The 23,635-nt window shown below is 40.4% G+C and overlaps 1 protein-coding gene across 2 annotated transcripts in view; it reads right to left on the bottom strand.

The window, feature by feature from the left end:
- Window positions 1-23,635, bottom strand: part of MCPH1 (microcephalin 1) — a 203,078-nt gene that overhangs the window by 6,380 nt on the left and 173,063 nt on the right. For both annotated transcript variants that reach the window (XM_030555569.1, XM_030555568.1), the window contains one exon: window positions 5,483-5,720. In XM_030555569.1, the coding sequence (XP_030411429.1) occupies window positions 5,483-5,720 (238 nt within the window). The remainder of the gene's footprint in view (window positions 1-5,482; window positions 5,721-23,635) is intronic.

Raw genomic sequence — 23,635 nt, 5'->3', positions numbered from 1 at the left:
CCATGCTGGGATGAACAGAACCAAAGACAGGTTGGGGAAGTCCTTCCACTGGGAGGGGATGGGCAAGGATGTTGCCAAGTATGTCCGGTCTTGTGAAGTTCGTCAAAGAGTGGGAAAGCCCCAAGACCAGGTCAAGGGCCCTCTCCAGCCACTCCCCATAATAGAGGTCCCATTTCAGCGAGTAGCTGTGGATATTCTGGGTCCTTTCCCAAAAAAGACACCCAGAGGAAAGCAGTACGTACTGACTTTCGTGGACTTTGCTACCCGATGGCCAGAAGCAGTAGCTCTAGGCAACACCAGGGCTAAAACTGTGTGCCAGGACTTAATAGACATTTTTGCCAGGTAGGTTGGCCCTCCGACATCCTTACAGATTCAGGGACTAATTTCCTGGCCGGGACCATAAAAGAACTATGGGAGACTCATGGGGTGAATCACTTAGTTGCTACCCCATACCACCATCAAACCAATGGCCTGGTGGAAAGGTTTAATGGAACTTTGGGGGCCAGGATACATAAATTTGTGAATGAACACTCCAATGACTGGGACCTAGCGTTGCAGCAGTTGCTCTTTGCTTACAGGGCTGTACCACATCCCAGTTTAGGGTTTTCACTGTTTGAGCTTGTGTATGGCCATTAAAGCAATGGGAGGGGTTTACACCCTCTCCAGGAACTAACATTTTGGACTTTGTAAGCAATCTACAAAACACCCTCTGACACTCTTTAGGCCTTGCTAGAGAAAACATAAAGGATGCTCAAAAAGAGCAAAAAGCCTGGTATGATAGACATACCAGAGAGCGTTCCTTCAAGGTAGGAGACCAGGTTATGGTCTTGAAGGCGCAACAGGCCCATAAAATGGAAGCATCATGGGAAGGGCCATTCAAGGTCCAAGAGCGCCTGGGAGCTGTTAACTACCTCATAGCATTTCCCAATTCCTCCCTAAAGCCCAGAGTGTACCACGTTAATTCTCTCAAGCCCTTTTATTCCAGAGACTTGCAGGTTTGTCAGTTTACAGCCCAGGGAGGAGATGACGCCGAGTGGCCTTACGGTGTCTACTACGAGGGGAAAAGTGACGGTGGCGTGGAAGAGGTGAACCTTTCCACAACCCTGGAACGTCTGCAGCGGCAACAGATCAAGGAGCTGTGCACTAGCTTCACCCCATTGTTCTCAGCCACCCCAGGACGGACTGAACGGGCATACCACTCCATTGACACAGGTAATGCTCACCCAATTAGAACCCCACCCTACTGGGTTTCTCCTCATGCCCAAGCTTCTATAGAACAGGAGATCCAAAACATGCTACAGATGGGGATAATCCGCTCATCTGCCAGTGCATGGGCATCTCCAGTGGTTCTGGTACCCAAACCAGATGGGGAAATACGCTTTTGCGGGGACTACCCGTAAGCTAAATGCGGTAACTCATCCAGACAACTATCCAATGCCACGCACCGATGAGCTATTGGAAAAGTTGGGATGTGCCCAATTCATATCTACAATAGACTTAACCAAGGGGTACTGGCAAGTACCGCTAGATGAACTTGCCAAGGAAAAGTCAGCATTCATCACCCATGCAGGGGTGTATGAATTTAATGTGCTTCCTTTACGGGCTGTGAAATGCATCCGCCACCTTCCAAAGGCTGGTAGACGGTCTACTAGCAGGATTGGGAGAATATGCCATTGCCTACCTCGATGTTGTGGCCATTTTTTCGGATTCATGGCCCGAACACCTAGAACACCTGGAAAAGGTCTTTGAACACATCAGGCAGGCAGGACTAACTGTTAAGGCCAAAAAGTGTCAAATAGGCCAAAACAGGGTGACTTACCTGGGACACCAGGTGGGTCGAGGAACCATAAACCCCCTACAGCCAAGGTGGAGGCCATCCAAAAGTGGCCTGTCCCAAGGTAAAAAAAAACAGATCCAATCCTTCTTAGGCTTGGCTGGGTATTACAGGAGATTTGTACCACACTACAGGCAAATCGCTGCCCCGCTGACCGACCTGACCAAAAAGACCCAGCCGAATGCAGTTAAGTGGACTGATGAGTGTCAGAAGGCCTTTACCCAGCTTCAGGTGGCGCTCATGTCTGACCCTGTGCTAAGGGCCTCAGACTTTGACAGACCATTCCTGGTGACCACCGACGCATCTGAGCGTGGTGTGGGAGCAGTTCTCATGCAGGAAGAACCGGATCACAACTTCCACCCTGTCGTATTTCTCAGCAAAAAACTGGTCAGTCAATGAAAAGGAGTGCTATGCCATTGTGTACGCCCTGGAAAAGCTGTGCCTCTACGTTTGCGGATGGCGGTTCCAGCTACAAACTGACCATGCTGTGCTAAAATGGCTTCATACTGCCAAGGGGAACAACAAAAAACTGCTTCGATTGAGTCTAGCTCTCCAAGATTTTGATTTTGAAGTTCAACACATTTCAGGAGCTTCAAACAAAGTAGCTGATGCACTCTCCCATGAAAGTTTCCCAAAATCAACTGGTTAAAAATTGTCCTTACAATGTGAAGAATCTTGTAGTTTTACATAATTAGTGGCATATGTAAGGGTGCATGTGTTTATTAATCTGTTTATTCTAGAGTTCTAGGGAGAAATCACTGCCAGTGTGGTTCCACACTGTCAGCAATTTGGGGGGCGTGTCATAAACAGATAAGTAAGGGTTAATAGAACAGAAGTACTTCATGTCTCTTCTGCCCGTAAAGGGTTAAGTTCAGTGAGCCTGGCTGTCACCTGACCAGAGGACCAATCAAGGGATAGGATACTTTCAAATCTTGAGAGAGGGAAGTTTGTGTGTGTGCTGTTAGTTTTTGGTTGTTGTTCACTTTGGGGGCTCAGAGGGACCAGACGTGCAACCAGGTTTCTCTCCAATCTCTCTGGTACAGGCTCTTATAAGTTCAGAATAGTGAGTACTAGGTAGATAAAGCGAGTTAGGCTTATGATTGTTTTCTTTATTTGCAAATGTGTATTTGGTTGGAAGGAGTTCAAATGTGTATTTGGCTGAAAGGAGTTCAAATTGGTATTTTGCTGAAAAGATTGTAATTTGTACTTGTATACTTAGGCTGGGAGGGTATTCCCAGTGTCTATAGCTGAAGGACCCTGTACCTATTCCATCTTAAATTTACAAAGATAATTTTTACCTTTGTTCTTTCTTCAATTAAAAGTTTTTCTTGTTTAAGACCCTGATTGTTTTTTTCATTCTGGTGAGACCCCAGGGGACTGGGTCTGGATTCACCAGGGAATTGGTGGGGAGAAAGGAGGGAAGGGGGAGAGAGAGGTTAATTTCTCTCTGTGTTAGGATTACTTTCTTTCTCAGGAAGAGTCTGGGACGGGGAAAGAGAAGGAGGAGGGGAAGGTGGATTTTCCTCTCTGTTTCAAGATTCAAGGAGTTTGAATCACAGTGATCTTCCAGGGTAACCCAGGGAGAGGCAACGGTGAGGGAAAGGGTTTTCTTTCCTTGTGTTAAGATCCAGAGGGTCTGGGTCTTGGGGGTCCCTGGGCAAGGTTTTTGGGGGGACCAGAGTGTACCTGGCACTGGAATTCCTGGTTGGTGGCAGCACTACAAGTACTAAGCTGGTAACCGAGCTTAGAGGAATTCATGCTGGTACCCCATCTTTTGGACGCTAAGGTTCAGAGTGGGGAATTAGACCATGACATAAGGAAATCATGATGAGGCTTTATTGTTAGGACAAGGACTACTGTATTAATTTCCCCATCAGAATTTAATATAGTAGCCGGCTGTACTACTTCAAAAAGGCACAGGAGAAAAAGTGGATCTCTGGACTAAAATTATGGAACAACGCGAAAACAACACAAACATTACTCTCCACACTCATTGGTTATGCATACATTGTTAAATGGATGTTAGAGTGTCAGTCTGTACTATTATTTCTGTCCATCTGAAAGTTATGCTGGAAATACTAATATGTCCAAGTGTGTTGTTTAATTTACTATATCACAGTTCCAGTCTTCTTCTCATGCCCTACAATGCTGTCTCGTCTTATCTTTCCTTTTTTTGACACAGTTGTACTTTAATTCTGTTATGACTTTAGAGAATGGCTTTCACATTGCAGATCAATCTAAATCGAAACTCTTGTCTTTCAACTCTTTAATAATTTTATCTTTTATAAAGTATGAAATATACTTTTGTTTTGACAAGTGTTTTCTCCCTTACAACCCAGGTTTTCTGTTTCATCCTTCAGCAGTGTTCTGACTCAGACTTTGCAACATTATGATCAGACTGATTTATTTAACAAATAGTATCTGAAAGCTTTAGTATCTGCTGTAAAGCAGAAAGTAAAGCTAGCTTATTAAGACTGCTATTCAAAATATAAATATCTTATTTTCTTGTGTTGTATTATGCAAAAAGATTCTTTTTAGGAGAAGATATGAAGCTAATTTAAAAGATAAATACTCTCAGGACTGTGAATCCCAAGAAGATCACCAGAAGTTTTCTTCTGTGGGGATATTGCAAATGTACACTCAATTTACTGCAAGAATGTCAAGCTTAAAACTAATTTCTATGGTGTCTTAGGAAAAATCACAGAACAAGCAACTCCCAGGAACTCAGCACCCACAGATTTTAGCAAGAAATTTTCTTCAAGCAGAGCGATAGTTGTAGCAAAGAACATTTCAGAAATGCATATTAAATTACATATTATATACTATAAGGCAGATGCTCAGCTGGTGCAAAATGTCAGAGCCTATTGAAGTCAACAGAGCTATGAATCTGCACTAGTTGAGCATATTCCCCACACATTTTTATAATCTTGAAAGACAATTTTTTTCCACCAGATATTTCAAGAAAGTGGTTCCTAAGTGTTTTCTCATAACCTACTTTAATTAGACTAGTATCACATTTAAATGAAACAACTCCCATGAAATATGGAGGGCACAATTTGAAGTAATTTGTACAACACTATGCTAGGTCCAATTCATAAAGGTGGCTCCTAAGATCAACACAGCCTAGCCCTAATTTTACCAGAAAGTCCCTGACAGCATGTAGTCAGGTCTTCCTAAAGGGTAACAACTGTAGCACAGTCTGTTCCATTCTCTTCTCTCCATACTCTTCCTCTGGTAATCTTCTGCCCATACTTTGGGCTTGTTTATATGGAGCAGCAATGCTCAATATGAGGATGCAATTTCTAAAATTCACTTGTGCATTATTTGGTCTGTGTAAACCCTGCTGGTACATACTAAAGATTCCCTAACGCTCTTGAATGTAGTGCACAGCACTATGTTAAGGCCCAATAGGAACTTCAGTGAGCAGCAGCAGGGTTTACACAGACCAAGTGCATGATACTAAAGCACAGTAGGGAACTTTTAGTACACACCAGCAAGTCTACAAGGACCAATTAATGTACAAAACATTAGTGTGCTTTTGAAATCACATCCCCCGTCGGGCATATTAACACACTGGGTAGAAAAACTCTTAGCACATTTGAAAGCACATTTCATAATATTATATTGAGCTGAAATTAAATCTCTTACCTAGTAACCATTTTTCTGATAAATATTTTATTTCAGGTTGCTTCTTTCCCAAATATTCTCCAATATAGATTTTGGCCTGACGCAGGGTTTTACATATTTTTCCTCCACACAACTGTACAAGTTCACTTAGCTTGTCACATGGCGGTTGACTGGCAAGAGATATAAACATTACAGGCTGACTTGAAAAGAGGTCCTGCTGATATTTTCCTGATGACAGGTGGCGTTGAAGTCTGCAGATCTGTTTTTAAGGAAAAAAGGAAATTAAGAATTAACATGTTTCAATGTCATTAATAAGTTGCAAGTGAAGCTAGTCTTTGCATTTAGGAAAAGAATTACAGGATATGAAAACAACTCTTTACATTCCCAAGTAAACTCTTGAGTAAGTCATACCGTGATTAGCTAACGATCACTAGATATTTATTTTTTTATTTATGACTTTTTTTTGGCTTGATACAAAAGCCAAAATATCTATGTGCCACTTATTTGATTTCCATAATATAGCCAGGTATTTATTCAATGCTCACTCTAACATGGTATTTGAACATCTTAGAAGTATATAAATCCAGCAGCTAGTTTACAGATAAACTCTACCTTTGGTTCTCTCCCTCCCTTTCTGCAGCGCAGGTTGAGGGAATTTGTTTAATAGTATTTTCATAGTAATTTTTAATAAAAAAGTTAAGTAGATGAGAAGGGTTTTGTGTTTCTCTCTGAATGCAGTGAGAATGGTGGGCACTTTTAGGAAGTAATTCCACAAGTGTGGGCAGGATGCTGAAAAACCTCTATCTCCTGCATCTGATTATAGACAGATCATTGTTCCAAGGGAGCAGAGTAAATTTTGGTCATGAAGTATTTTGAGACAATCCAGGTCCAAGCCACTGAAAGGCTTTGACCATTAAGACCAACACATGAGAAACGTAATCCTGTATTTTACTTTGAGCCTGTCATTTGCCTGTCATGGTATAATTCCCCACTCTGAACCTTAGCGTCCAAAAGATGGGGTACCAACATGAATTCCTCTAAGCTCAATTACCAGCTTAGTACTTGTAGCGCTGTCACCAACCACGAATTCCAGTGCCTGGTATACTCTGGTCCCTCCAAAACCTTGCCCGGGGACCCCCAAGACCCAGTCCCTCTGGATCTTAATACAAGGAAAGTAAACCCTTTCCCTCACCGTTGCCTCTCCCAGGCTTCCCCTCCCTGGGTTACCCTGGAAGATTACTGTGATTCAAACTCCTTCAATCTTAAAAGAGAGAGGAAAATTCACCTTCCTCCCTCCTTCTCTCTCCCCCTCCCAGACTCTCCCTGAGAGAAAAAGTAATCCTAAGACAGAGAGAAAATTAACCTCTCTCTCCCCCTTCCCTCCGTTCTCCCCATCAATTCCCTGGTGGATCCAGACCCTGTCCCCTGGGGTCTCACCAGAATAAAAAAAACAATCAGGTTCTTAAACAAGAAAAGCTTTTAAATTAAAGAAAAAACCGTAAAAATTGTCTTTGTAAATTTAAGATGGAATATGTTACAGGGTCTTTCAGCTATAGACATTGGGAATACCCTCCCAGCCTAAGTATACAAGTACAAATTAAAATCCTTTCAGCAAAATACAAATTTGAATTCCTTCCAGCCAAATACACATTTGCAAATAAAGAAAACAAACATAAGCCTAACTCGCCTTATCTACCTAGTACTTACTATTCTGGACATATAAGAGACTGTATCAAAGAGATTGGAGAGAAACATGGTTGCACATTTGGTCACTCTCAGAACCCAGAGAGAACAACCACCAAAAACTAACAGCACACACAAAAACTTCCCTCCCTCAAGATTTGAAAATATCCTGTCCCCTGATTGGTCCTCTGGTCAGGTGACAGCCAGGCTCACTGATCTTGTTAACCCTTTAAGGCAAAAGAGAGATGAAGTACTTCTGTTCTATTAACTCTGAACTATCTGTTTATGACAGAGCCAGTTGTAAGAGGCATTAAGGGAAACCTTTAAAAATAGGCCTTGTCTGCACTAGGGGCTTTAGCGCTGATGTAACCATGCATGTGTGTAAATGCCTAACCTTGGCTCCATTGAAATCAATGGCAAAACTCCATTGACTTAAAAAGGGACAGGATTTAACCCCTGGTATTGAGATGCATTCTGCTGCTGTAAACCACAGCTTGTGCTGGTGCAGCTTACACTCAGGTTTACTGGCGGCAACTATATAAGTGTAGTTACACAACTGCTAACAACTCCAGTGTAAACTGGGCCTTAGGAAAGTAAGATATGGTATGTTAATGAATCTTGATAGAAGTTGGTGCCGAGCATCCTTAGTCACAATCACACACATGCAATTTGGGTTGAGAAAATGCAGATGACTAAGTGTAAGGGCCATATTCAAAACATCATATATTTGTATTGTTGGAAGAAGCTGGAACCAGCTGCACAGCTGAAAGAGCCCAACATATTTCAAGGAAAAGAAATGTAGTCCTGAACCCAGGGAAAAAACAAAAACACTATTTTCCCTGCAGGGCCACTGTCTATATTTGCTTAGAAGGTTTGGTAGTTATAATGAAGTGAAAAAAACCTAGGCAACCAGAACATGGAATCAGGGAAAATATGCCATGGTAAGGGTAAAGACCCCCTTGTGGCCCGCCCCCTCACCATGTGTGGAGGATTAAGCAGAAGAAATGCTGGAATTATGGTAAAGAATACCAGAGAAGTCTGTTCAGTCTAGGATCAGACTGGGCCAAGAATACAGAGAATGAATGGACAGAAGATTACTTAAAACAACTAAATCCAGATTTAATATTAATGATATATGTGTATATATAATGGGACTATTACACACTGTACCTCTTGCATGCAAACTCTTTCCATCTTTAGAAAACTTTTCCATTCATAACATAGGAGAGAAGGGAAGTCCTTTACAAATACTGTGCAGTCCTTAACACTATTAATGTGGTTGTGTACTTAAAATTAAACAAAAAAAAAAAAGGCTGATTGATACACATGAGGAGTGTCTAGCAATTTCTTCTCCTGGTAGGTTTGGTATACTCTAGAACCTTTTTCCTTCTGAGCGCCACCCCCACCTCCCAATATACTATAAAAACTCCATGACCCACCTATACCACAACAACAGATTTTCTGCATATAAAAGCCAGGGCTGACATTAGGGGTAGAAAACAGGGCAATTGCCTGGGGCCATATGCCACAGGGGATCCTGCAAAGCTAAGTTGCTCAGGCTTCGGCTTCAGCCCCGGATAGTGGGGCTCAGGTCTCCAGGCTTCAGCCCCATGTGGTGAGGCTTCAGCTTTCTGCCCTATGCCTCAGCAAGTCTAACGCTGGCCATGCTTGGAGGACCCCTGTAACCTGCTTGCGGCCCCCCAGTGGGCCCTGGACCCCTGGTTGAGAAACACTACTCTAGAAAGGGCAGATAGAGTACAGTGGAATGAAAAACCATTTCCTTTAGCTCAGTTATGAAGTTCAGAACTATTCTGGTCAGGTTGCTACTGCAAGTACTAAAGCCTTACCATTACCCCTAAACTATCTAGAGCTGAAATAATCAAACCATTTAAATAAAAGGGTTTTTTTAAATAAGCCAATTGCAGTACATAATGACTTGAACATTAGGGCAGGTGTTCAAAATGATGTTCATAAAGAAAACAGATGTATGTTGCACCAATTAAGGTCTTTTCAGTGTCTGTGATATCACTTCCTGGTACAGTACAATACAGCAATCAAATCTGGAGGTCACAAATACATGGAACATCACATCTAAGTCTGTCTGCCACGATTACGTAAAGAAAGTCTCATGGTCAGCCACAGGAAGAAGGTGGCATTTTTTTAAAAAACCACCACAACAGCTGCTATTTAGGTTTCCAGTGTAAGTATAGGTTCTAGTTCAGGGGTCAGCAACCTTTCAGAAGTGGTGTGCCGAGTCTTCATTTATTCACTCTGATTTAAGGTTTTGCGTGCCAGTCATACATTTTAATGTTTTTAGAAGATCTCTTTCTATAAGTCTATAATATATAACTAAATTATTGTTGTATGTAAAGTACATATGTTTTTTAAAATGTTTAAGAAACTTCATTTAAAATTAAATTAAAATGCAGAGTCCCTCGGACTGGTGGCCAGGACGCGGGCAGTGTGAGTGCCACTGAAAATCAACTCACGTGCCGCCTTTGGCGCATACCCCATAGGTTGCCTACCCCTGTTCTAGGAGGACACTGTGCTACATACCACTTGATCAGTGAGAGGGCAGATCTCCTTGTTGACTAGTTCATTGAAATATCTTCCTCATGCCAGCAGCACCTCTTCAGCCTAGTTCAGGTTTAACAACATATATAATAAATGCATAAACTGATAACTGGACATGCCAAACCTATCTGATATTTTTTGTCCCTGTTTTCCTTGTTGAAGCTTGGTGAACTGGCTCTTAGGTAATAAACAACAAGAGCTACAATTGGCAGTACAAGAGGAGATGAAGGCAAAAATAAACGTTTGGGCACAACAGTAGCTGAGATGTTTGATGCTGGAAATTTTTCACCAATGTGAAAAATAGGGAAATGATCTGAACAGTGGACTCCTGACTTTGACACTGACACTTTGGCACTTAAGATCTTTGTGCTTTAGTTTACAAATCTATGGAGTTAATATAAAAATGCTCACCCAATTTACAAGGGGTTGTGAAGATTAATTAATGTTTGTAAAGAGCTTTCAGATCCTCAGATAAAATTACAAAGCAGGTTTATTATTCTTATAAAAGGGAATTTCTTAGCTGGTGATCAGTGCCAGATGAACAATGAAAAACAAAGCCCATGCTGAGATAGCACAGGCAGTAGTTGCACAATCTCCACCTATGTCGCTCTTCAGATAAGTCAGTCCTATTGAGAAGTGGTATCTCCAGAAATGAGGGTACAACGTTTTATGCTCATGAAATCTTTGGCTGCTCTTCTGAAACTACAAACAGTTAATTTTCTATAAGCTGACTTGCAGGACACTTTAGAGAAGCCAGAAGCTGATATAGTTAAGGCAGGTCGAAAGGGCTAAAATGCAGTCAGAAATCTGTTGTAGCTATTTATTCTTATGTGAATGTACAGTGTTCAAACAACATATGCATTACTAAGGTTAAAGAGAGCTTTCCCAACTGACTTCAATGACTACACACTTAAGGCCGTAATACACTTTGCAATCTCTGATGTGCAAATTAAAGGCAGGATTCTGATATTCCTACGATTGCACTCACTCACTTTCATGAATTACCAGTTACTTCAAAATGTGTAATCACCAAGCAACATAAAAATGCTTCAGTTAAAAAACATTCAGGTAAGAAGTTCAACAATGAAAACAACCCAGAAACAAAGACGCATGATAAACATGATCCTATCTTTGGTGGCTCAAATAGCCTCTCTTCCGTCAGAGAGAATTGAGAACATCTACTAATCTCCTGAGTTGCTTATTTAGACAAATCAGCTACATCTGAAAGGAGAAAAAATAATCACCAAAAGACATTAATTTAGTGTTAGTTTATTTAAAATTAACAATCAGACTTGATTCCAAGGGACCTTTGTGCTCACCTTGCCATGCTGCTTTTGTTAGCCTGGAGTTCTAGGGTTTCCAAGATGAAATTGATTAGGATTGACAAGATCTGTTTACGTTAAAAACCCAAACAGGACATGAGTTTCTTAGATGGAAGACACACAATGTAACTTGATTGTAATCCTGCTGTTTCACACATTTTACAAGACATGATTTTAAAAGGCCTGCTATATTCCCACTTCTTCAAACATTTTCCATGAGCACATTTATTGTTGAGGTGATGCATAAAGAAAAGTTGTTTTATTTGTACAGTGGGTCCTACTACTGGAAATACACTTGAGTTAAATTAATGTTAAGGCAAAAATTGCAAGAATGTTATGTTAAAAATTTGCACAACTAATCACAAAGAGTCTGGAATGCAAACATTATGATTCCAGTAGCAACATTAGGTCCAGCTGTGTTGTACAATTCATGTGGTTTGGCATGTTTATGTTATAAATGCTAATGTTGGGATTTTTAAAGGAGTTAAAATGCTGAAATTCCTTTGAGATAGCACCTACCCACATTAGCCTCTTTTGAAAATCCCAGAATAATGTATCTATATATTGACTGGAATAATAGGAACAGCATATTGTACATTGTGCAGGATGACCAAAATAAAGTTTGTTTGGACCTTAAATTTTGCTTTTCCTGCTGCTTGTAATTTTAAGTGCAGCTTGGATCCTGCTCAGGTATACAACAAGGAGAGAAACTCCTTGCTCTCTTCATCCAGAGGCTAGAAATAACTGAAACAACCCCCTGTATTCAGACAGCACAAGGACTCTGCAGGGCTAGCATTGCTTTCAAAGCCAGTCTATGCATAGAGGAGTAGAGGTAGCCAGTCTTGGAAGAGAAAACATTGCACAATCTGGAAGCCATTTGACCACCCCCAACTTGGATTAGAGATTGAATGGCACAATCCACCTCTTCAAATTGAATTACCCTTTGTAACATTAAAGAGTTTGCAGCACTCCAGGACTGCTGCACACCCTTTTATTTTTATTTTTAAAACTTGAGCAAAATCTTTCTAATTTCAATCCTAATCAGAGACCAAAATTGGGAAAAATTCAGCCCAAAGAAGTGAGTATTTCCACAAATAGCATGTGTGCAAACAGTTATTATGGAAACTATTTCATAACTGTAACTATAACAGGCATGATCAGCACCTGCTATGATATCAAACACTGATGCTAATTCTCCTGTCTAATTATATTCCTATCAGGTGGCTCTGCAAAGAGAGTCCCACTGAGTATAGTCATTATTCAGGATTTAGATATTAGCTTAGTCCTTTCATCAGACAGATGAACAGGCAATAGCACCTCCCTTACACTGTCTAGCACTGTTATAAATCATGAATAATATAAATTATTAACTTATAAGCTCCTTTGAACTGCAGGTTTCAAAAAGATTACTACACTGACAGAAAATTAAAGGTATTGAGAATTTATGATGTTGTAATGCAGCATTTCTTCATTACAATAACAACTGATCAACTGTCCTCCATTTTTCATGTCTCACATTTTTAATGCTTCAGATTGTGGGTTGCATGTTACAAATAATATTAACAATAGCAGCAAATAGGTAACATATGATGTATTGAAATATATTGCACATATGCAGGATTGGGATTTTTGCTTCAGCTGTTACATTTAACTTCCTCTTTCTGAACAGACACACACTAGACACCCACATAAACACCGTCATTTTTACAGTTGTGCCTGGAACTTTATGAGAATGTATGAAAACAGGTCCCTGGACAAAAGTACTTCCAATCCAAGACCTTGATCCATCAGTGAGACTCAGGAAAAGGCCAGATTCACCTACAGTTGAACATCAGAGTTACAAACACCTCAGGAATAGAGGTTGTTCATAACTCTGGAATGTTTGTAACTCTGAACAAAATGTTATGGTTGTTCTTTCAAAAGTTTACAACTGAACATTGACTTAATACAGCTTTGAAACTTTACTAGGCAGAAGAAAATGCATACTTCTGGTTCCAAGTGAGGTGTTTGTGGTTGACCAATCAGTTCATAACTCTGATGTTTGTAACTTGGAGGTTCTACTGTATTGGTCGGATTGGAGTCCAAGTCATAACAGAGCAAAAGAAGGTAAATGATCAGGTTGAGGAGGAGATGAGTGAGGGTTGCAAAAGAAAAAAAAGTCATAGGGCTGATTCTGATCTTGCTGACACTGATGCAAATATTGACATCAGTGGAATTACTTCCGATTTGCACCAATGTGAGGTTGGAATAAGACCCCTCAAAATGTATATAGCAACCTGCATCTCTATCTTTTTCTGTACGCCCTCAGCCTCCTTTTTGATTTTGGGAGAATAAGGTCAAGCATGAGAAAAGGAATAGATGGCACAGGAGTGTTAGTAGCAAACTGCCATATACCTGATATACACAGTTTATTAGCATTCCGTCGAAAGTAACATGAAATATCAAGTTATTTTAAGTCTTTATAAGGTACAGTACAGTAGATACTAGAATTTAATTAAAAATGCACTTAGTATAAAGCAAATTTAGGTTAAAGAAAAATATATTTTAAAAACCACAATTTGTTTTACAGTTATTAATCCTTTTGTCTTTGTGAATTATGCATATGATTTTCCAACAATATACTCCAGAGTGGCCTCTCAAATTCAGGTAATAAAAATGTAAGGACATGCCTAATGTTACCATTTTTTTGATGTAACTGGAAAATTATTCATCAGTCAAACTGCTCCCTTCCTATAAATTACACAAGTGCTAATGCACATCCTATAAGAAAAACAGTGTTGTATTTGAAGTACTTACTCTCTGCCTGAAATGTGGTAGTAAACATGCAATTCTGCACAAAGATTAAGGGAAAAATATTGCCCTAAATAACTTCAGCTAAAGGAAACGTTAAATGTAGGTTACTGTCACAAAGGCTGAGTCCACTTACCAAGCTTCTTGGTAACATCAAATAAACTCCAGTATTAATACAGATTTATAGCTAGATAATTGAGAGGCAGAGTGCGCATTTTCAAAATTATGACTGCAGAGTTTTGTCCATAATGCTTGTCATTCACAGGAGATACATATTTTTATGGCACACATTTGAGGACCAACTCTTGTTGCTTGTGAAGTAATGAGAAATTGACCATTTCCTTCAACCAGAACAGGCTCTGACCACTAAAGAGGGAAGGTTTGATTTCCCACTCTGTTATACCAGTTTTATGCTGGTTTAATGGCACTGAAGTCAATGGATTTACAGCAGCATAAAACTATGGTAAATCAGGCACCAAAAATAATTTGCTCCATTAAGCTACAAATTTAGCAAGAAAGATAATTCTAAAAATGGTACACATTTAATGGAGTTGGGTAATATTGCCGGTGAAATCTTAAGACCTGAGTTTACAACTTCAGTGGGATTCAATATAGTTGAGGGTGTTCGGTATCTCTGAGGATTGGGCCATTAGTGTTTGTATTTGCTGACACTGTAGTTCTTCAGAAACATCTAGGGAAGAGTATGGGCCTAATTTATTGCATTAATAGGAAACATTACACTTACATTGTTCTACATTTTCAGGTAGTCTGTCACTTGCTAAAAATTTGAAAGGAAAACACATATGTGGAACCCCAGGTACATTTGAAGATGAAGAGTACTCAAACATGAAAGTGAAATAAAGTATCAGACTGCTTCTGACAAAATAGTATAATGCAGTGAAGACAGCTAAGAAGTACGGTTACCCTGCAGTGAGGGATTTGAAGAATCTGCAGCGTCCTACGGGGATCAAGGAAGTTTGCATTACTATACAATAGCTTGGGTAGGTCCAAGGAGAAATGCTATAGGTTTTCATCTTTCTAAATGTCAATATAAAGGATGAAAATGATCAAACCAAACAGTGACATTGTTTAGATAGTAACAAAGTAAAGTGCAAACTTTTGTTATCTCCTAGAGTTGGTTTCATCCTGTTTGTCCTTTATTTATTTTAGAAATTTGCTATTAGGTCATTTAACGTTATAAGCAGTTTTAAAGTTGAAAATGTTATTCAGTAAATATTTTACTTTAAAACTATATTGGAATACTGCACTTAATAGTGGATTTTTAAAATTAGGTGCTTCATAACTAATATGATCTGGTTAAGAACTGGATTTGCCCTAAGCTTACCAGCTGTTCCATGCAAACATTGTTCTTTGCCTGAGGAGAATTCTATTGAAGTTAATGAGGTTGCACATGAGTGCATAGTCCAGCAGGCATGATCAGAGCCACACTCAGCAAAAATTACCTGGGTCAGCTTGTCTGCCCTAATAGTTACAATTGTCTCAACTTTTCCTTTATTAGCATCAAGCAATTTTATTACTGGTGCAGGTACTTATCATTCTGTGAAGAAAACTCAATCTAACATTTAGTGCAAATTATTGAAAATCTCATATCCACATTCTAGTATATTAACTGAAACTGATACTTTTCTATAAACTATCAGTACTGTCCAGCTAAAGTTTGGGCTCCCATTTTGTCAAACTACAGAAGCACAAGATTTCAAATGACAGAAATGCTAACACACTTTTTGTATGACTGATAAAGGAATGTCAACATCCCAACATGCATTCACAAGTGCAGACTGTGTGCAGGCAAATCTATGTGTGTGCATTAAGGGGCCTGAAAAAGTTTGGGCACCTATTGGAAAATCTGAGGCAGAAAAATTACCTGCCAATTTCTCCTGTTGACAACATCAAGAGGAATGTGAAATGTGTTATAAAGACAATTGATACACAGCAAAGACTGGAAATTCCTCCAAAATACTTCCCTTTTTTCCCCCTCAGTAGTTTTCTACAGAAGTGTTTCCTGGCTCAGAGGGTGAAGGGCGAAAGAAAACTAGAATGAAGACAATTTTACTAATAAAGTTTCTTTATACTATCTGTTGATAGAAAAGCCTTACTTCTCTCAAATCTCATAGACTGATAAGTAAGGCTTACTTCAATAATATATTTTCCAAAAGACAGAGTCCTAATGGGAATACTATACAAAAACGTTTGGCAAACATATCCACTGTTTGGCAGATATTCAAAATCATACTTGAAGATGTTTGGATCAGGTCTTCCTCCAGAGCAAATTTTTGCAGAAAAAAGCAGAACAAAATTACTTAATGTTAAGATTTGCTTTTTTCCCACTGAACCAGAACAATTTTTTTAATGCTGCATAACATAAATATATGATAGCTATCTATTTTAAAAAAGAAAAGAAATTAGGCTTACCAAACGCATATCTTTTTTCCCTAGTGTAGATCAATATGATTTAAAACTAAGGTTTGTATTTCAAATGCACATACATCACATCAAAAACTTTAAGGCTGCAAGATATAGCAAGTTTCATTATAATTCCATTTTACTTGCGCATAACTTCCCAAAAAATTATCTTCCTGAAGGTCGAAACAACAGACTGGACTTCTACATAGGATTGCTTCCGTTGACATGTACAGGCTGAAATTGTGGAAAAGCAGCATCACTTGCCCCATAACCTCAGCCATGCTGAACACAGTGCCATTCCATAGCCTCAGAAACAACTCTGACATCATAATCAAAAAGGCTGACAGAGGAGGTGCTGTCATCATCAATATGAACAAGAGGATGCTAGGCAGCTCTCTAACTCCACATTCTACAGGCCAGTATCCCCTGATCCCACTGAGGATTACCAGAAGAAACTACACCATCTGCTCAAGAAACTCCCTGAAAAAGTACAGGAACAGATCTGTACAGACACATGCCTAGAATCTCAACCAGGGGTATTCTATTTGCTACCCAAGATCCATAAACCTGGAAATCCTGGAGGCCCCATCATCTCAGGCATTGGCACCCTTTTAGAACAATTGTCTGGCTTTGTGGACTCTCTCCTTAGGCCCTATGCTACCAGCACTCCCAGTAGGGCCAGCTTTAGTTTTTTTTGCCATCCCAAGCTCTGAGAGCACAACTGTCCAAGCAAAACAAAAACAAAACAAAACACCTTTACTAATGGATGCAAAGGTTCATTACTACTACACATATCCTTATAAGCACTGTCACATGGCAGTGAGTCTGATGTTAACTCTGACAGATGTGAGAGAATGTTTAGCCAGCCATAGCCATAACAGCTAAAGATGCAGGTACAGAAAAGAAAGCCAGTCTGGGATTGACCCATAAGAAATATGGCTGTCTTAATTCAATTTAGTTAATTAACCTTTGTGCATAACAACCTTGTTCTCACACAGTGGATCTCCTGTATGACAGCAATAGGGAACACTACTTCATTGGATATATTCCCCCTTCTGTTTGAAATCATTTTCCATTTTTGCCATGTGGCTTTCACATACAATCTATCCTCTCAGCTCATACAATGTCAGTTATTATACCCTTATTGAATTTTCCCATACTCCATGAGCAGTCTCATTGATTTTAATGGAGCAGCTTGAGTAGTAAGGTACTACTGAATGTAAGTGGCAAAATCTGGTTAGAGAAAAACATGAGAAGGACATTGCCAAGAGATACAAACATGTATTGACCCAAAACAAAACTGAGAAACACCATAAACATATCTACCTTAACACAGGACATTGAAATGTAGAATATTAAACAAGCTGACTACAATCTGACAAGAAAGAGGCAGCCCTTTAAGAGATGTGTGCCACAGGGTAAAATAGAGCCATAGCTTATTAAGAAGAACCTGCGTACCACGCAGCTAAATGTTACATATCAACTAGTATAGCATTTTTCAAAGTTTGGGTTGTGACCCAGTACTGCATTGCGGCATGTAAGGCACTGGGTCCATCTGGTCAGCACTGCCAACTGAGACATTAGAAGTCCCCTCGGCAGTGCTGCCCAGCTAAGGCAGGCTAGTTCCTACCTGTTCCGACACTGTACTGCCCTCCAGAAGTGGCCAGCAGTGGGTCCGACTTCTAGACAGGGGGGCAAAGGGGCTCTGCATGCTGCCCCATCCCGAGCACCAGCTCCGCACCCCCATTGGCCGGGGGAAAGGAAGGCATTGCTTGTGCGCCTCTGCCTAGAAGCTGGACCTGCTGCTGGACGCTTCAGGCGCAGCACAGTCCGTGGTGCCAGGACAGGTGGGAAGCCTGCCTCTGCACCTCAGCTGTGCCGTTGACTGGGAGCTGCCAGAAGTAAGTCCATGCCCCAACCCCCTGCCCCAGCCCTGAGCCCTCCCAAACCTAGAACCTCTTCCTGCACCCCAAACCTCTCATTTCCAGCTCCACCTCAGAGCCTGCACCCAGAGCCCTGCCCACATTCCAACCCCCTGCCCCAGCCCTGAGTCCCCCCCAAACCCAAAGCCCCTCTTGCCCCCCAAACCGGCCCCACCCCAGAGCCTGCATTGAGCCCTGACTCCCACCCTCATCCAACCCCCTACCCCAGCCCTGAGCCCCTCCGCACTCCAAACCCCTCATCCCTGCCCTGCTCCAGAGCCTGCACTCCCAGGCCAGAGCCCTGACCCGCTCCCGCATACCAACCCCCTGCCCCAGCCCAGAGCCCACTCCCATACCCTTTACCCCTCATTCCTGGCCCCATTACACAGCCCTCACCCCTGCACCTCAACCCTCTGCCCCAGCCCTGAGCCCCTCCCCATCCCAAACCCCTCAACCTCAGCTCTGTTGGGTTGCGAGCATCAACAATTTTCTTCAACTGGGTCCCCAGGAAAAAAAGTTTGAAAAACACGAATTAGTAGATGAAAGCCTGTGCTGTTGCATGGGCATGGCAGTTGGGCCTGGTAATCCACCATTTGTGCTCAGTATCTGATTGATTTTTCCTCAGGGTTCTCCTGGTTTTAGTTCTCTAGATATGTCTACACTGCAATTTGATGCCTGTGACAGCTGATTCAGGCTCCAGCCCAAATGTCTACACCATATTTAAACAGCCTCTTGGTTTGAGTCATCTGGCACAGGCCAGCCGCAGGTGTCTAACTGCAGTGTAGACATACTCTCTGGGGCCAGTGAGGATAGCTTTCTTTCTTGGAATTGTGTGGGGTCAAAGCTTAGAGTGGTACTGGTACGGATGCCACCATGTACTAGACGTATGGGAACTGTTTTCACTTGTACTCAATTCTGTACGGCTTGGAATCAGATTATTTCAGTAGTTGTGGCAGGTCTTCACATCAGCATGCCTATATACCCTTTCACCGAACACTATATCAGGAAACACTCACAAAACACCACAGAGGTGAACACTCAAACCCAACACAAAGCAGTAGGTATTATTGAACAGAAAATCCTATAGAGTGGTAGTAAGCCATGCCTATAGGTAGGCTGGGGCTTGTGTTTCCATGGGCTGTGCTGTAGTGAGCAATGTTGCTGTTTGTACATGTTCCCCTAAGTTAATGCACCAGACTGCCCCCTGGCTGGAAGCACAACCACCATTTTGTTACCCCACATTGGTGTTACTCCCACCTTCCCTGATCAACTATCACATTCCAACTTCCTTTGGATGATGAAATTACATCGGGTCCTCACAGGGCCCAGTGATGATTGAACCAGGCGACATTCTGAGCAAACAGAGCTCTGGGCCATGCGTGTAGCTGTTTCCATCACTACATAATGACTCAGACATTCTAGACTTCAGAGTGATAGACAGACAGAGGGACAGTCCTGGAAGATTTGTGCAGGCATCGAATGAGTGATGTGTGTCGCTGTGAAGGGACGTGTGTGTTTGGGGTTATTGTGTATGGTGACTGTGTTGTTGTATAGATGGTTTAGAAGAACTTTGGGAAAGGGGCCAAGTAATCCACCATGTGTACGGTCTCCCTCATATAAAGTGTCGAACTGTTGCATGCAAATTAGCTGTACAGTAAGGATGTGATTGGTACTTTTGATAGCACAATGATCTAGGACTCTGCATGGAATGGATACATGCCTTACTACTGTAGCTACCCACTGCCTGGGTGTAATTCATCAAGTCAAATTGACAGAGAACTTAAAACCCAGCCAATAACAGACCATGAAACCCCATGATGATTCCACCTGGTGATATTTTGAACAAAAAGAGCCCTCAACCTTGCTTACAGCTCTTTTCAGCTGTTTCACGCTGACTCAACAGTCACTCTAGGCTTCAGACTGAAACTCAGAGGGACAATTCTGGAATTTATTGTACAGATCAAGTCACTAGGAAAGGCAGCAACATTTGCAGAAAAGAAATATATTAAAATTATGGCATCATTTGAATACTTAGGTTTTTATTTAATTTGTTGTTTTGGGAAGCCCTACATTATTATTATTATTTTAAATGCCAGGATATTTTGCAGCAAGGTCCAAGAATGACATTTGTTTTGGGGACTGAGGCAGGGGGAATGCTTCCATCAGCCTTTAACAGTAAATGATAAATCCAGTGCTGTCATCAGATTTGCTATACCTGGCAAAGTGTAGATTAATAATACTTTGATAAAGAAAAGGGTTGCCTATTCCAGTAATAACAAAATCAGTGAGCTTGTTGAAAGGAAAAGCCTGGCAAATGTGATGGGTTACACAGATGCTCCCTAAAGAGTCTCTCCCCAAACAGTTGTATTCGCCCATCATAAAAGTAATCTTACATTAAGAGTAACTCCTAGTTTTATTATCCTAAAAATATACATATTCTAGTCTCTCTATTCTATCTAAAACAAACCAAAATTATTTAGCAAAGACAAGAGTACATTCTCTCCCCCGCCTTAACTGAAGCTGAATGCCATTAAGAACGCCCAACAGTACAGCAATGTGTGCCAAACTTGAATTTTTGTAAGCATCGTTTGAGTTTTAAAGGCTACAGTAAGTGATGGGAACACAATCGTCTTGGGAATCTACAAATAACTTTTAAAAAAAGCTCATAAATCTGGCTTTCATGCCTTAGTTTTCAACAGCTTCATGAAATATGTCAAAGCTTGAACACAGTAGGTTCTTTTTTCTTCAAATTTCTTAGGCTTGACTTTTTTCAATCTTTTTTGATATGCTTCAGTGAAACAAATAGAAAAGACGCTGCTTTAAAAAAATCAGGCATCAGCAAAATTACTTTTAAAAGTTTAGCTTCGTTCTTTTCAGTTATAGTAAAAGAGATTAACATGTACCCATTTAAGTACAACAGCTTAAAATAGTCCCTCAATATTTTTTAACATTGTAAAAACACACCCGTCTAAGAAATGATGCACTTTAAAACACAATACATTATCTTATGATGAAACAACAGTAATTGGTACCAATATACAATTTTGTAATGCAAAGCTCAGAGATCTCATATTAACACTAAAAAAGTCATTATCATGCACCAATTCTGTAAAATAGTTTATGAAGAAAAAAGCTTTTAATCATGCAACTCTCTTTTCACTTGCACTAAAATGAAACCACTTTGAAAATGGTGTGTACCTTGCCCTAAATACCAACGGAGGGGCCAGCTAAAATTGGAGCAAATATGCACTAATAGCAAAGTCTTTAAAGCCATTTCGAAACTAACAGTGCAAAATTGTTGAAGTATATTAGCTGATATATCATTCAACCGGATGTGACCTCTGTGGAATAGATCCTTACTGCAACAATGTAACATAGGAAATATAGGACACAATAAGTTACGTGCCTTCCAGGAGCTCCTGATGGCCCTACTACTATGAATATTTCTGGTCCAAGGTTTTTATGACCATCACTTCATGGCAGAAAATTTTATTTGTGGGTAATGCCATCTCTCCCGATGTGTCCACTTAAACTATTGCGACTGATTAAGGGAGAGAAATCTCCCAGGAGATATAGCACACAGGGAGTGTGTGGAGTCATTTAGTTGTATGCGTTTTAACTAACATGTTAAATGACAGTCACTTCAAAAAGGTAGGGATTCCATGATAGCTGCTATAGCAGCTCTTCCTTCACAGGCAGTTTAAAATGCTCTTCTGTTTGAAGTTTATCTATCTACTGTTATAACCCTTAGAGGGATTATAAATGAAGAAGTACAGAAGTAGTATTTTCCAGTTTGCTTACTGTGTGTTTTGAGCACACTTTGGGTTGGCCTTTCATTCAGCAAACGAGAGAAAATCCTGGAAAAAAAAGACAAGAGAGGTTCTAATGTCACAGACATTGGTAGGGAGGCTTAGGGCCAAGTCATAGTACCTGAAACTACTTTTACCCCATTTTTAAACTTAATAGATTTCCAGTTGACAGTGTCCCTTTAAAAGATTTGTTTTAACAAAAGAAAACCACATCCCAAAAAATCCACCCCAAAACACAAAACCAAAAAGAAAGGATATCGTCTATGGCCAATGATTTTCGTCTGAAAGCAATCATTTTCAAAGTCTCTGATTTCAGAAACTGCCACCCCCCATCTTGTGGTTTGGTACACAGTTAGCAGTTAACAGAAATGATTTTTGTTTGCCAAGATTACTTCACACTCCTGTGCTTTCTGTTAAAGAGCTGGTGACCTTACAGGAACCTGAAGCAAAGCAAAGGAACTGCACTCTTCACACTACTTTATCAGTGATCACATCAGATGCTGAAGGGAAAACAGAAGTCTGAAGTGGTCTTGGCAGGTATTTAGAGTAAAAGGAGGAAACAATTTTCAAAATGTTTTCTTTGCAAAAATATTTGTCATTTTAAAATATAACAACTACTGTTTTGGGATTTCAAACATTTTTTTTTTAGAAGTGTTTTCATTCACCTTTAAAAGATAATGGAGCATATTGTGCATTCTGAGACAGCATTATTGATATTACTTATTTTCTGCTTAACTAAGTTTCCCTCTAGTTTTAAACAAAAAGTGGAGCAATGTTCATTTAAGTTACATGATGTCTATAGTCACCCTTGCAGGATTTGCTGCAGGAAAAAAAAGGCTTGGCTTCTAGATAAGACTGTCATTGTGCATGACTAACATATAAGGACACGGAGAAGGCACAGATCACGATAGTCTATTTACTGTAAATATATTTTAAGATTTTTCTGTAGATATATTGGAAAAGTTGCTTTACATTTGAAATAAAGCTGCAAAGTTTTTGCTTTTTTCTTTTTAATATAAAGGTAAGCTGGTATGATATGGCTAAACATGGAGAACTGAGCAGTCCTTATATGATAGTGTTGGTGGCATTTCAGAGTTGTTGGATGAAGCTTGCGGTGCCAGTTGCTGATTCTTCCCTCTAGGAGTGCGCCTTTCTAGGTTCCTCTCTCATTTCCTTACTTTTCCTTTGGGGTATTTTGTTAGGCAGGTGGACTAGGTGTTCTCATATTTTAAGGACTATGCAGGACAGAGAGATCCAAAGTTCTTTCTTAAAGCTCCATTGCAGCTAATGCATTTTAGTGAGAGTAGAAAGCCTTTTCAGTAGGCGGTTAATGGCATAAACAAGCAAATGGAGATTAAAGACTGCAAAGGTACCAAGCCAATACTGTACATAAATTATGAACAGCTGGATATTGGGGTCAGGTGAGGGATAAGTAAAGGCAGAAAATACTTCAAAACACAGAAATAAGATGGGGCTTCACGCAAGCCTGTTAGAGATGTTTTTCACAGCCAACAGACTGGGTCACTCAGAGAAGAATAGACTCGAAGAACATACAAGTTAACTAATTTCTCATTAGAAGATGTTCCACATATGGTTTCCATTTATTTATTTTAAAATGGCTGTGGTCCTTGTCCACCCCAAAACTCCCAC

Source organism: Gopherus evgoodei, chromosome 3 (genome assembly GCF_007399415.2).
Source record: "Gopherus evgoodei ecotype Sinaloan lineage chromosome 3, rGopEvg1_v1.p, whole genome shotgun sequence".
NCBI lineage: Eukaryota > Metazoa > Chordata > Testudines > Testudinidae > Gopherus > Gopherus evgoodei.
Note: the sequence above shows the minus strand (reverse complement) of the source record. Positions and strands in the feature narration are given on the sequence as shown.